General features: G+C 36.3%; 1 protein-coding gene across 4 annotated transcripts in view; it reads right to left on the minus strand.

The window, feature by feature from the left end:
• The window catches only part of NFAT5 (nuclear factor of activated T cells 5), a 53,604-nt gene that overhangs the window by 8,337 nt on the left and 32,014 nt on the right, over nucleotides 1–13,253 (minus strand). For all 4 annotated transcript variants that reach the window (XM_085305729.1, XM_085305725.1, XM_085305726.1 and 1 more), the window contains 5 exons: nucleotides 11,277–11,409; nucleotides 8,965–9,042; nucleotides 5,973–6,121; nucleotides 3,031–5,470; nucleotides 38–284 (listed from right to left, as the gene is read on the minus strand). In XM_085305729.1, the coding sequence (XP_085161855.1) occupies nucleotides 46–284; nucleotides 3,031–5,470; nucleotides 5,973–6,121; nucleotides 8,965–9,042; nucleotides 11,277–11,409 (3,039 nt within the window). In that variant the 3' untranslated portion in view covers nucleotides 38–45. The remainder of the gene's footprint in view (nucleotides 1–37; nucleotides 285–3,030; nucleotides 5,471–5,972; nucleotides 6,122–8,964; nucleotides 9,043–11,276; nucleotides 11,410–13,253) is intronic.

Below are 13,253 nucleotides of genomic sequence, written 5' to 3' on the forward strand. Positions count from 1 at the left end.
TGACAGGTGAGAACCCAAAAACCCAATGCAGACTTACCTGTCTAATTAAAATGAGCCAGCCATATTGTTCCCTTGGTTTTGCAATGACACAAGGAGATCATCTATTTTCTCAATATTCTGATTGGCTGCCATAGATGAAGGTAGTGGAGAAGTCTCAGGTATCTGCTGGGAGAGAAGTGTTGGTACTGCTGCTTGCCCCTCATTCTGTGGCTGACCTGATTGACTTATAGCCATCAACTCATCCGGCAATGTAGCTGGTCCAGAAGTTAAGAGCTGGCCACAGTCTGTTGAGTAACAAGTGAAGAAGACACAAAGTACCATTTAAATTAGAATAATACACATACTGAATTAGCCAGTTTCTTTACATATATCCAAATTTACTATAGACTCTATATAAAGTTATATGCATTTTTATTCACATGAAAACTTTTGCTCACCACTCCCTCAGTGTATAAGCACAAGCTCAAGGTAAGCATTTTGAATATATGAATTCTGTATTATAACCAAACACTATTAATATCCCACCAAACAGAGGACAGTATGTACCTGGAAGAAAAACAAAACCTACAGCTCAAGAGAAATATTAGTGAGCGTGTCCATCCTTTGGCTTCATTAATTACAGATGTGTCTCTCAGTTCAGTCATTGCATCCACTAGCTCCTTCTATAGATCTGCAAAAGCTGTCACATCTTCTACCATTTCTAGCATTATCTCTAGTTTCATAGAAGCTCTGATAATCAGACCATATACAGCCTTAGAGTTCATACAGCAAAGCACATATTCAGGTGTAACAGCATATTCAGGCTCAAGCACACAGCTACAGCTTTCTATCTAGACATTATATGACGGCTAAATCATCATCTGTCTCTCTCACTTCTGGAGCTTCACAGGTATGTACAGCCTTTTGCAGAAATATGTGTTGCAAAGAGCTTGCAACAGAGGCTAGACTTAGAAATGGGATACAGAAAAAAAACAGGCTTCTAAAGTTAAAGGGGTTTCAAATCCACTACAATAAGACACTTCTGGACTGCACATCTTGGAAAATCCTTTTCTTTAACAATGAATTAAAAATTCATTAGATAAGTTATGGGAACCAAATGCAGCATCAGAAAGATTAGTGTAACTGTCTTAAGAGAGCATAACCATTTTTAATATAATGTTTGAGTGCTTACAGATATATATATACATACATATACATACACAGTTAAAAGGTGGGTTTGGTCACACATCAATCTAAGTATAGGGAGACCAACAGATGTTAAGCTAAAAGTTCTCATGCAAAATCAACAAGAGAGGGGTATATGCAGAGCATATGATGAATAGTAGGCAAATTCTCAACTGTAGTGTTGTATTACCTATTTCTAGGGGAAGGGTTTGATAAAGAAAAGGAGAAGGGAAGAACAAATGAAAAGAATATACACAAATGGCATATTAGGGAGGAAAAAAACTAGAACTGACTGTATGTCCTGCCCTCTGCTGACACCTGCACATAAAATGGGTGTAGTATCTATGTTACAGTCAAATCTTTCAAATGTGAACACAGTACTGAGACAGTCAAATTATTCCAGCTAATTTGTGTAGTTCTCTAGATGCTAAAGATTGCTTTTCAATTAAGGCACTGAGGTGATATTTGAAGTTGGGAAGATTTAATCATAGGAATAACTTAAAATTTGTCATAATAATATCTACTCTTTCATGGATGGATACATCATATTATCATTTTAGTTCTCTACATATTTATTTGTGGTCTATTCTGATCTTCCAAAAACTCATGCTGCTAAGGAAAATGTGGAACAAAAATACATTTTCCCTAAGGTGCGCCCACAACTATCTTTTGGAAAGACAGCCTAGTCAACCATATGGATCACAGTAACAAAGCTAAGGAAAATGTAGATCACGTGAAAGTTCTTTGAAATGCTGAAAATTTAGAGTAATTCTGTTTTTTTGTTTTAAAATGGCTACAGATATAATGTTGTTTTAGAAGTTCAAAGAATGAAAGAGAATAAACAATCACATAGGCCAAACACTAATTAGGTTGTTGGACAAATTTCAAATTTATCCTAAAAGACTTACATTTCAAAATAGCGCAGGTTTTCCTTCACAGAAATGTCTGAGGCAGATTTTTCAGAAAGAACCATCTAACCTCTGCCACTACTACCACCAATCAAAATATGCAATTTTTTTTAAGAAGGTGATAGAGTATTGGTTTTGAAGTTTGGTTTGCCTCCTACACTATTCAATATTGAACTTCCTGGGCAGCCTGTACAAAAACAGGATGTTCTTGATCACAGTTATTTTTCCTACAGCATATAGTCTTTGGATTTTTTTTGCCTTGAAAACAAGTGTTGTTCTTCAATTCTAATTGTAAATCTTCTCCAGCTCATTTTTCAATTTAATCAACAGAAGATATTTGTACTTCAGTTTATAATAAAATGGCTCCCATAGTTACCACAGTCAATAAAAATAGTGATGGTGATTTCAGAGAAAAGGAGGAATGTGAAAAGTTTCCAAAATCAGATTGTATGGATTAACTATTTGCTTTATTAGTTCATGTTATAAACACTTATTTTCCTCTTATTAATATCTTTCTTTATATTAAAAAATATATCAAAAAGATATGTATTAGGGGCATATCTAAGTATTATGCAAATTAGCCATTCAAAAAGATCTATACAAGAGTCTAATTAATTACATGTTCCACTTTCCTTTCTAGTCCCCACAGTTTCACAATTTAAGAGGACGGAGATGGAGAGAAGAGAAATTATTGGCAGTAGCATGGGAACTGCACCAACATGAAAATATGTATGCTTTTTTAGTATTTCACTGAATATAACATGTTTCCCAAAGATTTGGGTATAATTTATTGCTATCTTTCTTGAATAATTAGTACTTCTCAACAGAGGTCTGTAATCATTTCATTTAGCCTTAAAAATAACACTAACTGTCTTAGAATTGAATAATCATGGTCTCATGGACTCCAATGATGAGTTCTTCTAAACTGTAAACTCAGAATCAGGTACCTAACACTTACTGTTCTGAATGCCAAACAGGAATATCCCTGAAGTCTGTTGAGATGAAGCAGGAGAATTCTGCAGTTGGTTGATAGCACCTCCTGCTGTGTTGTGAAATAAAGAGGCTTGTTGCTGTGGAGGAGAAGCAGTTCCTTGCATTCCTGCCATGCTGTTTTGAGAAGAGTATATAGGAGATTGCTGCAGCTCTTGCTGGTTCATACTATTCTGCAATGCAGACATGGAAGCTGAAGAGATGAAGAGAGTAACTTGTTGCTCTTGAGAACTTGGTGACCCTTGGACCAACTGAATCTGGGGTGAGTTATGGAAGATGGCTGGCTGCTGTGATTCAGCCTGGTTGGATCCAGGATTCTGAATTGAAGACACTGTAGTCTGACTCTGGAATTGCATGGGCTGCTGCTCCTGATTCATTGATGTCATGTTAGATTGTGAGTGAAAAATTGATTGACCTTGTTGCTCCTGATTAGTAATTGGATTTTGATTTGGGTTGAAAATCATGTTTTGCTTTTGAGAAGCAATTGTATTCATTGCATTTTGATTGCTGAACATCATGTTCTGCTGCTGCTGCTGCTGCTGCTGCTCCTGAGATGGAGGACTACTCTGAATAGCAACTATTGAGTGCTGAGGCTGGAAGATAGCTCCTTGCTGGCTCTGGGGAATTGGATTAGATTGGATGGAGCCTAACGGAACTTGAGACTGAAACAAACCTTGCTGAGTAGGCTGAGTCTGGGGCTGCTCCTGGGGAAGCATGGAACTCTGGATATGAGATATCTGTGTTTGTTGTTGGAAAGAAGTTTGTTGCTCAGTATTTGTGGCTGTCTGAAGAGGAGAAATGGAATTCTGGTTTGTAAAGAATGACATTTGCTCTTCTTGAGTTGCAGGGTTGCTCATTGAACTCTGGGAAAGGAACATGTTGGCAGACTGCTGGTCTTGAGGAACTGATGAACTCTGTAATACGCCCATGGTGTTCTGTGAATGGAACATTGGAGGCTGCAGTTGCTCAGAGGAATTAGTAGTGGTCTGACTGTGGACAATAGAATTTGCACTGTGAAAAATAGAACCTTGTGTTTCCTGTGACATATTTTGAGTATCACCAATAGCATTCTGAGAGTGAAAAAGCTGAGCTTGTGAATGTGTAGGCTGTTGCATAAAGCTTCCTGACTGAATAGACATGATTTCTCCACCTTGCTGGAACAGACCACCACCTTGCTGTTGAGTTCCACTTGCCTGAACAGTCATCATGTTTTTTGGAGATGAAAAAAGATTAACTTGAGACTGGCTTTCTCCACTGTGCTGCATCTGAACCATGGTCTGAAACACAGTATTTTGCATCTGTTTATTCTGTCCTGAAGTTTCCTCTCCATCTGCAGAATTTGATGTCTGAAATATAGCCGGTCCATTATTGGAAACTTGCTGCTGAGCAGCAGGAGTAGTGTCACTTCCAGACACACCAGGAGATGAAGAGAACAATTCACACTGCATTTGCATGTCTTCACTTGTCGATAACCCACTCATTATGTGAGAAGCCTGCTGATAAACAGGTGACTGCTGTAGGGTTCCATTCCCTGAAGTTGTTGAAGAGAACAAATCAGATTGCATCTGTGTTGCAGCTTGGCAAATGTTTTGTTGCATTCCTATCACCATTGCTGCAGAAGTCTCCATCACCTGCTGCTGTTGCTGCTGCTGTTGCTGCTGATTGGACAATGCATTTTCAGGCTGAGAGTGAACATTTTCAGCTCTCCCAGGCAAAAGGTTCTCAGGTCTGGAATGGACAGCTGTCTCTGATGAGAAAAATTTCCCAGAATTTACACTATTCTGTATCTGACTAACTTGCTGAAAAATATCTGCGTTTAGCTGATCTTGAACATCCTCACTGCTGTCTGACCCAGAAAACAAAACAGAGGATAACTGCTGTTGAGCTTCCAAGACCTGCTGCACCAAGTCAACATTTCTACTGCTGCCAGTGGCAGTGTTAGTTGGAAAGTTTCCAGCCTGCAATTGCTGTATAGTGTTCTGTAACTGACTCACGCTGCTTGCTGATGAGAAAATACTTGATGAAATCTGTTGCTGTAAAGCCTGTGCTGGTTCTGATAGTGCAGACTGTTGCTGCTGTTGAGATGCATCAGTTAACTGTGACAATGTTACAACTGTGCCATCTGATTGCAAGACTTCCCTGGTTTGGGATTCTCTTGTTTGAAACTGTGCAGCTTGCTGCAGTAATGCATCACTGTTCTGCAGCTGACCTGGAGTCGAGACTGCCGAAAAACTACCAGGCTGGGAAATGTCCTGCGTTTGAATAGTAGTTAGTGTGTCTGGATTATACACCTTCGGTTGTATTTGTTGCTGTTTTTCATTGTCAGAAGGTAAATGGGAAGCAGAAGTTGATATGCTGGACATACTGTTTTCTAACGTTTGTTGTGCTGGTCCAACCACCTTTGAAGCCTGAAAAAAGCAATACATTACAGATGATATGCTTACTCAGGTCATGTTTAGAAATTTTTAGAATGCCACTATATGCAGGAACTGCTAGAAGAGGTGATATCTACATATGTCTCCATGAATAACTAAATAGAAGTAAGCAAATGACTGGAAAACAGTGGAAATGTTAGTTCAGGAAAGTGCCAAGACACAATTTATTTAATAAAAGCAATGCTAGGAAATTATTAATATTCTTAGAGTGACCAACTGATTCTGTGTCACAGGGCAAAAAAAAAATCATCATATTATGCAATTAATCTGGAACAAGGTAAATTACTTTCACAGGAACTCATTTATTACTTTATGCATGCTCTGTGAGCATATTTTTAGCACAGACTGATCCTAGCCATGACATTTTCCCCAAACATTACTCTTCTCCACTGTGCACTGTTAGAACATACACTGATGGCCAAGATGTAACTAAGATTATTTCAAGCCAGTATCTTCAGGTCACAGTCAAACTTACCTTGAAGACAGGGGGAGATCTTTTTTCTGCACTTACTTCCATTGGAGCCACATCTTCATTCTTAATTATACCGCTTGGCATGAGTGGAGTTATCAAGGCACTAGGAAGAATATTTACCTTTTCCAGGTTACAGCCAGTGGCTTTCACTGCTGCAGTCACAAATACAAAAAAAAGAAAACTCAATGAATTGTTAGCAGTCATTATATGCAGTCATTGTAAGAATGAGTTTTAAATGCTTTTACCGCATCATAGACTGCCTGAACATAAAAGCTTAATATGTTATTCTTTGAATTAACAACATTCAAACTCAGTACAATTACAGTATTTCCTTTTGAAAAAAAAGTCTGTTTTCAGACAAACACATGAACAACAGAGGGCTCATAAAGCATTCAGAACTACGCTTATTCTGTTAAAGGATTGATCACAAAAAACTTTGATTAAATCTACATGACAGCCCTCTAGTATGACAGGTGAGCAAGATCTCATTTTGCCTTCAGTGTCTTTTTTTTCCCCACTATTAGGTAGAAATATGGCTTCCCAGAATGAATTAAATCCTTTTAGTATTGGTTTTTTTCTGATCCAGGTTCAAAATATTACTGAAGCTGAGAWTTTTCTTTTCTTTTCTTTTTTTTAAAAAAGACTTTCCTTTCGTGATTTCAAACACTCCTGAAATAGTTTGAGCTTAAAACAAAGCAACAGTAGAGCAAATTTACATCAACAGTAGGCCATGCCCTCAGTCATTTATATGTTTATTCTACGTAAAACCAAGTATTTGTTGAAGTGTTACTTTGTCTTCCATAGTAAATTCACGGCCACCAGCAAACCAACAACGATCAGGATACCAACAGTCAAATAAACTATTTCCCTCCTCCTTCCAAACCTAACAGGTTTAGAATGGCTCCAGAAATATAAGCCACGACTTGATTTGTTGGACTGTATTGTTGGCAGGGAATGCAATTAGAGTGAAACAAGAATTCTAAAACAAGTCTACTTCAAAACACCTATTCATACACTTTATTTAAATAGAGCTACATATTTTTTCTATACTGTAAAGTCACAATTTACAAGCTGCTCTTACATACTTAATCATTTTGTGCTAATCAGAAATGATGAAAATTTAATATATAAATAATTTAATGAATCCCAAAGGTATACAGATTAGATACAGGCAACAGTATGTCAGTTCACAGTGACATGTTTGGTCAGAAGAATAAAGAACAGTAGAAAGACATGAGAGAAGTTTCAGAAGCAAAGAAACACTGTTGGTTTTGGTCATTTACTATTTTTGTTTCTGTAATTCACTTGATAGGATAATAGCTGTTCAGAAATTCTAAATTAAGCCATATAGACCTTCTTTCTCATTTCTCTCAAATAAGCTAGAAACTGAAACCATCATCAACCATTTAAAAATAATGCTATAGCATTACTTGAATGTTAGAAGGAAGGGCATTTCCACAGGCAAAGACCTAAACCACAGTTACCGAAACATACTCATCTTTCTGTTTTAGAAAACAGCTTAGAATTCTATGTCTGTTGTCTTGAAATGTAACTCATCACTGAAAGATGTCAAATCTGCAACAGACTTCCAAAATATGTTAAAACTTTGAATTTAAATGGTTTTGCAAAGCTGGGTTTCTTTGTTTTATTTTTTTACATATATAGATACTATAATAGAAAAGATTTAACACAGAATATTCAAAGATATTCAAGACAAAGATCATATTTGCTTGTGATGGGAACAGAAAGGCCTTTTAGTTCATTACATAACTCTACATATGCCTGGCAGCTCTAGTTTATTTTATTTGGCCAGGTCTGCTGTAAATGATGCTATTTAAAATAAATAAATAAATAAATCACAAATTCTAGGATTTTGTTCCCAGTGAAAGGGAACAGACAGGAACCAGCATCCCACTGGATCTCCACCTGCTCTTTATCACTACAGAACAGTGAAGCAGAATAGGGTAGGACATACAGAGACAAAGCACACTACTGACAAAATTGTCTGTCCTCAGGTTCTTGTTCAACCTATAGTAGAATAGGTACAGGAAGGAACAGCCAAGAAAGGAACTGGCTAGCATAAAAACCCATACAAGAAAATAAAACATTTCCACCAAAAATTTAAACATGAGGATATGAACCAATAAGAATAGTACATTATCTCATATCTGCCTAATGCAGTAGTCTGATGTATGCTCTTGTGAAGCATCTGGTATCTTTCGAGGAGGAAGGCTGCATACTAGATTAGACAGATGTCAGGCTTGCTCTGATATACCTATTATCGTTATCTTTTTTAATCTTCCCTACTAAGAAATCTTTCCAGTCCTTTTATCAGCTTGTTTCACTGCCCTAAATCATCTTCCACATTTCTCCTCAAGTATTCTCTGCAGGCCCGAATTCATCGTGTCTTGTATCATCTTCCCTGACTAGTTGTTAAGGTAGAGTCAAGTAGTTAATATATTAAATATGAGCTTCATGATTTTAACTCGAAGCTATGGAGTCCTATCAAACTTGTGATCACATTGTTAATTCGCTTATCTTTCAAATTGCTTTCACCTAAACAGATTATGGAAAGTTAATACATGAGTGTTTTTCAGTGCTCAGTTTTTTTGTTTCTGTATTTGTTTTTGCTTAGATTAACACTGAATAGTTTCTAAATTCCCTGTAGTAATTACCATCTTTAGTTTCTCCTTTGTCTTCCCTTGCAAGCATATTAAATGAAGATAGAATGCAGAGCCTAAGACAGGAAAAATTAATGACTTTTTGTTTAACTATTTTTGCAAAGTTTTTTTTCTATACTAGCCCATGCTAAAATATACTTAAAAGAACAGAATTACAAAGTGAAATATGCAGAATCAGAAAATAAGCCTTATTGTAAGAATGTTGTCTATAATCACATATTTATCTGCACAGTACCTGTGATTCGTTACTATAAAATTTGGTCAGTAATTTATAGTTAAATTATTAACTACATTGATAAGAATCAATTTAGTACCTTTTATAGCCTCTTCAAAACAACAATGTTGGGCTGGGCTCGAGATTTCCTTCTTCACATTAACATTCAGAGTACCAGCTGTTAACACAAAAACACATTGAAAGTTTCCTTATATTAAAATAGCAAGCATRCAAGCAAAGCAAACCAAAACTATTACTTACCAAAAGGTAAGTTAGGTTCTTTGAAATCCACAGAAACATTCTGTGGTGTTCATAAGCATTCTGTTTGTAGTTGTACACACACCAAAACGCTTAAGTTCAGTTCTTTTTGGTCTAAACCATCTGCTGCCCCTGTGTAGTGTACAACATGTGGAAGTACCTCCTGCTGTATATTTTGCTGCGAGTAACTGAATCTAGCCATACTTCAGATCTCTCTTCTACATCATATCACTGGACTCCATAGTAGGGCAAAAGACAACTTGTGTAATAAAATACATGTATCTCAAGGAATCACAGTTTTATAATGTAAATAATTGCTTTTTCTTCTTCAAAAGCCTGCATGTATTTTTTCATGCAAGCTATACAAATAGTTCTGTTCTTTTTTTTATTATTTATTTTAAAGAACAGCTTRACTTCAACAGGAAGTCTCTACATTGTATGAAGCGTCAGGTCAGGTCACATCAATCTCCTTAAGGTTATAAAAAGTCTGAAAAATGCTCTGAATGAGTTAATTCTATTTAGCTAGGCTAAAAGAATTCTAAACACACATAAATTACAAAGTAGAGATGAAGCTCTTTGGCACACAGCTTTGAAAGAAAGGCAGACAGGCCTTCACAGAAGCTGGAGATTAAATTTAGAAAAATGTTTCAGCTGAAGTCTCAACTAAGAACTCTCCTCTTCCTGAAAATTCCTACATGGAAATATTGCCACAGAGCTGGCATCTTCTATTAAGAGATTTCTTGGTGCTAAATTAAAGCAGAGATTATGCAGTTAAGGACAAAAAGGATGGAAAAGTGAGCTGATTTTTCCTTCCAGTATATTATTTATACCCTAATGAAAAAGCAAATTTAACACCTGGTTGATATACCCTCCTACATTTAAAAGCTTCTCTGGAGTGTAAAATGTGGAACAGTTTTGAAATGAAGTGTAGAGCTGATGTGGTTGCTAGGTGAACTTTGGAATGCAGTCAGTTTGGAGATAAAACAGACTATTATTGTCATAGAGTCCAAAACCATCATCAAAAAATTCTTTTTTCCAATTTATTTCCAGGAAGATGGAGATATGCATACAGGCTTTTGCTATAGCTTCCATAAATAACCATTTGCCTAAGCATGGATGAATATGGATTTTCTATTTCATGAAAGAAGATGACACTACTGCTGTATATTCCATCAATACCCTAAYGTCTATCAAAAAGCTCAGTTTACTTCCTCTGGATAAGAGGCACTACTATGTGGAATGAAAGGTTCTAAACTGTTTAAATAATCAGCTTAAACTGAAACACGGAAGATATTTAATGACTATTTCCTGACCACTCCAAAATCTGGTCAGTGGATATTGGCCAGTATGCGCACACATTAATGGCAAGGGCAGCTTTGGATAGGTTAAGTTGAGGCACTGTTGAAAGCAAGATCCTGTACATGTAAAACTAGAACTAAGAGTAGCTGTTCCTAAATAATTTCAGTACAAAGGTCTTGTACAAAGTTGCACAGATGTATCTTTTTGTTTTACACTGTCTGTGCTGTTTACACTATCCACTCTTCAGGTTTGTCGCAGTTAGGTAAAATCTGAGTGCTCTTTTATACACAGGAAAAGCACTGCATTAAATCTGCTCTTAAAAATCGAGGTAAACTACATTACATGCCCCAGGAATACCATTTATCTGTAGTCTGTGCTAGCGATCCTAATGCCAAAAATTTCATTTTCACTTCCAAAAATGGAAAAGCCAATGAGCAATTGTGCTGTGGACTGTGATACAGACATGTATTAAAAAAAATGAAATGGTGAAACTTGAACATTCCTTAGGCTAATGCTTGGTTCTTTTTTTATTGTTGCATTTGGTGCACTGCATGTAGCATATCTACTTTTTTTTCTGCTTAGCTCTAGTTTGAACCTTATGCTAGAAATGTACGGTACTACGTGAAATTAGCTGCCTGCATGCAGCTGAAATTAGAGCTACTTCCACATGAAGGAGAAAAGCCAAGCCTTTAGATTTCATTATTTAACAGAGTAATTCTCACCAACAAGAGAAGTTTGAGAAGACCTACATCACTTAACGTTTTTGTTATATAGATTAAATACTATGYATCAGAAATGAGATGCTCAGCAGGTAAAATTGTCTATTCCTTCCTACAACTTTTTTATTTTACGTACATGTATCTGGAGTGTATGTAAATGATTGCACATCATGCGATCTTCCAGCATTGGTCACCACATATATTCCCACGGAAACAGCTGAGGTTATCTGCTGGTCATGATATGGTGGCACCTTCACAATAAGGTGATTCTGCATTGCAAGAACAAAAGAATCCACACTGGAAACTTTATCTCATTAGTGTAAGTCTTAAAAATAGCTACATCCATTGAAACAAAGGAAAAAAAGAAAAAAAAAAAAAAAAGACTGATAAAACGCTAGAAAGAACGAAAGTGTTGAAGGGAACGTGATGAAGTTGTGTTTTCAGTGAAGTAAACTTTTAACTAAGTTGAGCTAGAAGAGACATTAAAATGTTCTGATATGATGTTATCTGTAATTTACAGCTTCACCAGAAGTGCAGTTAAGAAAATCACAGAAGTATATTACTTTAAACAAATGTATGCTTAAGAACTTCACTGAACTGTAATCAGAATTTGGAGTAAAATTCTGCTGGAATTAGAGATTTCACTGTTCTGCCGAATCACATCGTTGTATTCAAGGTGAACAGATGGCAGATGCAGTTTCATGCTATACTTAAGCTGATTTAACACTAAGTAGACATCTAAAGATATGTCTCCAATCATTCATCAACAGTAATAGTCACAAATGATCTATAGGCTAATGTCTACTCTCCAACTGCCTACCCATTAGAAATAAGAAATTATTTTTACTAGTGCATGCATGAAGTACTGCTTTCAGAGCATTTGGAGCAGTGGGAGCAAGACTACATTTGTCGGATGTCATTTATATCTAATAATTTCTCCAGAATCAGTCCAAATACTCCATAAAGACACTTAGTTGTGTCAAAAAGAATACATATACATGTTGGAAGAAACATTAAATATTAACAGAAATTCAGCCAAGTATAAAGACTACAGAATATATTTCCACTCAGCAGTAATCTAATGAATCTATACGAAAACTACTGGAACAAAATATTGTATTAAAAACTGTATACAAGTGCAAACACTTGCTCTTCAAGTTCAAATGCCACACTTCTGTGATATCTGAGCTCCTGATTAGGAACTGAATAATTACACTTGTGTAAAGCAAACAGAAAACAGTGATATTCTAGTTGACCCACTGAAGAACTAATTTGAAGAAATGGGATATTTTGTATAAAAATGCAAAGGAAGAGAAGATAATCAACCTGATTTCTAGTTCCTAAGTGAAACTCACCATACTGCCAGTTAAGAGGGAAAAGCTTATTACATCTATCTTTGGAAACAGAATCACAACTACAGTAAGACACAGGATAAATCAGGAAGCTCATAATATTTTTACAGTCGATTTTCACAAAAGAACTGCAAGTTGTATTCTGTAAATGGCTTTAGCGTATCTACTCCTTCAAAGACAGTATTTCCCGACCACTGGATTTTAAAGTATAGTCTATATAAAGTGCTATAACTAAGTCAGAACAGGATGTTACCTTGTATCAATTTACACAAAGGAAGGCCTTTTGCAAAACCACCTTATTGATTTGCTTCAGACAGACTTCTAATCAGAACTTGTTCATGGCAGCTTCTAATTTATATATTGATTTGTCACACACATAAAGCATCACCCATCCAAAAAGTTTCCAATCAGTTTGGTTGCCAGTTACCTCTCATCTCATTTCTTCCACACTATCACAGTTGTTCTACTCGGTTTAGGCACTCAAACAGGAAATTTTTGAAATTAACTAAAATGAGGTATCACATAAACTGAAGAACAGATCCAACAATGAAATTCTCATTTTTGGAAAGAGAGATGGAACGCAAGACAGCAATCTCAGATCTCTGTACTAGAGTACAGACACAGTCCTTCTAGAGAACAGACAAACACTACCAACTTTTACCCAAGAGGTCTCCATTTCTGGGGCTCAGTACAGTACAACTCCCATTCTATCAAATGAAAACAAGAATCTGTCTAAGCCTCTGTAACACTTCATTTCTTTC

The sequence above is a fragment of the Rhea americana genome, unplaced genomic scaffold (genome assembly GCF_003343005.1).
Source record: "Rhea americana isolate MKP2758 unplaced genomic scaffold, rheAme1 scaffold_226, whole genome shotgun sequence".
In the NCBI taxonomy this organism is placed as follows: domain Eukaryota; kingdom Metazoa; phylum Chordata; class Aves; order Rheiformes; family Rheidae; genus Rhea; species Rhea americana.